Below are 3,409 nucleotides of genomic sequence, written 5' to 3' on the forward strand. Positions count from 1 at the left end.
TTCATTGAATGGATTATTTGAAGGGAGGTCAATGGAGAGATAGTGTAACAAGGTGATGGATATTAAGGAGGGCATGTGTGGTTGTGAACACTATGTGTTATATACAACTAATTAGTTGTTGAACACTTAATCAAAAACTAATAATGTATTATGTGTTGGCTAATTGAACATAGTAAAATAAATAAATAAATATCTTTAAAATTAAAGAAAGGTAGAAAACAAAAACAAAAGAAAGCCTATTAGTGAATATGCTTTTCCAGAAATCTTTTTAGTATATTTTTTCCTATGCATCATCATCACCATTTATACTCTATGTCCATTTCTGGTGTTGCTTATATCACTATTGTTGGTTTTACATTATTTTTGTATTTGCCAATATTTTAGACCGTATAGAGAAACATGTAAATGATCCCAAATGTGTCCAAATATAGATACAAAAGCAAATATTAGAAAATGAGATATAGGGTGCCTGGGTGATTCAGTTGTTAAATGTCTGTCTTTGGCTCAGGTTATGATCCCAAGGTCCTGGGATCGAGCCCTGCAACTGGCTTCCTATTTGCCCTCTCCCACTCCCCCTGTTTGTGTTCCCTCTCTCATTGTGTCTCTCTTTGCCAAATAGATACAATCTTTAAAAAAAAAAAAAGAAAGAAGAAAAGAAAAGAGAAAATGAGATATAGCTAGAAACATAGCTATGGCCTGGGTTACCAATTTGAGAATATTGATATATGATATGGTCCTTGGAAGAAACTGGAATTGTCCTATTTTCTGTGATTTTGTTTCTGTGTAGGTCAAAGTGTTGCACAGAAAAACCCCTATATTTAAACTAATAGGAAAAATACACAGGAAAAAGAAAATTTTGAATTCAGGCCACAAGAGAATTTATTTCTTATATGAAGAGCAAACCATCATTCTTGACTATTTCATAGTTGTTGAACAGCTCATTCAATTATAAGCTACTAATAATAAATACTTTCTGAACTTAGATGTTTGTGGAAGATATTAATTTTTCACCATATGATGTTCCTGCTTGACTCAACCTAAAATGTCTGTGGAAGGAGCCAATATGATCAAGATGGTTTTTTGGAGAAAAATATTTTCAGGACATGGTCACGAATTTGTTTGGTCTTCACACCATAGACTATAGGGTTGAGGAAAGGAGGGACTAACAGGTACAGGTTTGATAAGAGGATATGAACATATGGTGGTATGTGAGCACCAAACCTATGTGTGAAGAAGGAGAAGAAGGCAAGGAGGTAGAACTGTAAGAAGACACAGATATGCGCAATGCAGGTATTAAAGGCCTTGAATCGTGCCTCCTTCTGGGGCAACTGAAACACAGTGATAAAGATTTGAATGTAAGACAAGGTGATGAAGATTATGTCAAATCCTAAGATACTGAAGGCCACAAAAAGACCATATATCTTGTTGATGCGGACATCTTCAATGGCCAGCTTCACGATGGCCATGTGCTCACAATAAGTGTGGGAGATCACTGTGGTTCGGTAGAGTTTAAGACGACATTTGATGAGCACAATAGATGGTGCTACAAGAATAGCAGCCCTGAGTATAACCCCAACTGCAATGTGAATCAAGAGTTGCTGGGAGAAGATGGTGGTATGTCTCAGGGGGTCACAGATGGCCACATATCGATCTAGGGCCATTGCCAGTAGGATGCCTGATTCAACTGCCTGGAATGAGTGAATAAGCCACATTTGTAAAAGGCAGGCTTCAAAGGAAATCTCTGGCAAGTGGAACCAGAAGATGCCTAACATTTTGGGAAGAATGCAGGTGCTAAGTGCAATGTCCGTGGCCCCCAGCATGGCCAAAAATATGTACATGGGCTTATGGAGGCTGTGCTCATATTTGATTATACCCAAAATTAGGGAATTCCCAATCACAGCGATGAAATACATGACACAGAATGGAATCCCAATCCAATGCTGCACTGACTCCAGCCCAGGAATGCCAGTGAGTGTCAGGATAGGGGGCATGAAGACGGAACCATTGGGTATGAGCATGATGATTTGGTCTGTAGAATCAAGTAGTGGTGTTGCTGTTTCATCTTCTATTCCTCATCAAGACTATGAGAATAAAAAATAAGAAGAAAATACTTTATTTTAACAAAGTATACCTTAGTCAGATAATGCATATTTCATCCTCTCGATCCTATATATATGTGAAAGATAAGTGACATGAAATCTTCTAAGCCTAGGGTGCATGGCCTTTTGATTTGATACATTTGCATATTGCACTTTGAGTTCCATTGTAGTGTTAGCCAGCACTCTATCACATTGCTTTGTTATGTTTTCTTTCTCATGGTTGGAAAAATGAAGATCTAGTCTCTTGGTAAGTTTGGTGTTTTTAATACATGATTTTTGTTTGTCATCACTATCCTGTGCCTTAGATCTTCAGAACTTATTTATCTACTAATAAAATAACCCCTCTCTTTTCTTGTCCTTCAGCCCCTGTTACACATAATTTTTATTTTTAATTTTTCCTTATTCAGCTTTTTGAACATTCCACATATAGTGATAGCATACAGTGTTGGAATTTCTCTGTCTGACTCTTCTCACAGATCATAATGTACTCAGAGTTCACCATTTGGTCACAAATGGCTGAAAACTAGTGAAATATCAACTCAGTTCCATTACAATGGCTGTCATCATTCAGAGATAACAAGTGTTGCAGAGGAAGTGGAGAAGAGGGACCCATTGTACCTAGTTAGTGGGAATGTTTGTTTGCCAACCACTAAGGAAAGCAATGTGGAAGTGCATCAAAAACTTAAAAACAATCTACATGTAACCCAGCAATTCCATCTCTGATATATATATATATATATATATATATATATATATATATATATATATTCACACACACATACATACACACAAAGGACTGGAAAAGAGGAATATTGAAGATAAATATTCAGTCTCTTGTTCACTGCAGCGTTATGCGCAATAGCCAAGATATGGAAAAAACCTCAGTGTCCATCAACAAGTGAATGCATAAAGAAGACGTGCAATGGAATATCATCCATCTTATTGTATCTTTTCAATGAATCCTTTCAAATTTTCTCTTTTCAGAAAGTCATTGTAAGAACAACCATCAGGTCGATGTTTCAACATGCTTTTGTCTCTTTCAGAGAAAAAGTTAAATGGATAGGGTGGTTTTTTCTATTCCATGACTAATAGAACAAAAAGAGTTTCCTTGTATCTTGTTTTCCACTCATCATATGTTTTTTTTTTTTTTTTTTTGGTAACCTGCTAATTGGACCTGGAAAAATTTATTTAATGCAGAGTACAGTCATTTCAAGAACTAGACTCCTACTAGGCTGTCAGCAGCCATGGTGCTGCTGACTGATTCTGCTGACCATAATAAGAAGACAAGTTTGACCAGAGTATTTTTCAGT

At 36.5% G+C, this 3,409-nt stretch overlaps 1 protein-coding gene across 1 annotated transcript; it reads right to left on the minus strand.

The window, feature by feature from the left end:
- Positions 1–1,067: 1,067 nt before the first annotated feature.
- Positions 1,068–2,018, minus strand: LOC122914167 (olfactory receptor 52A5). Its single transcript, XM_044260800.1, has one exon. The coding sequence runs from the start codon at positions 2,016–2,018 to the stop codon at positions 1,068–1,070; it is 951 nt and encodes a 316-aa protein (XP_044116735.1).
- Positions 2,019–3,409: the final 1,391 nt, after the last annotated feature.

Source organism: Neovison vison, chromosome 7 (assembly GCF_020171115.1).
Source record: "Neovison vison isolate M4711 chromosome 7, ASM_NN_V1, whole genome shotgun sequence".
Classification (NCBI taxonomy): domain Eukaryota; kingdom Metazoa; phylum Chordata; class Mammalia; order Carnivora; family Mustelidae; genus Neogale; species Neogale vison.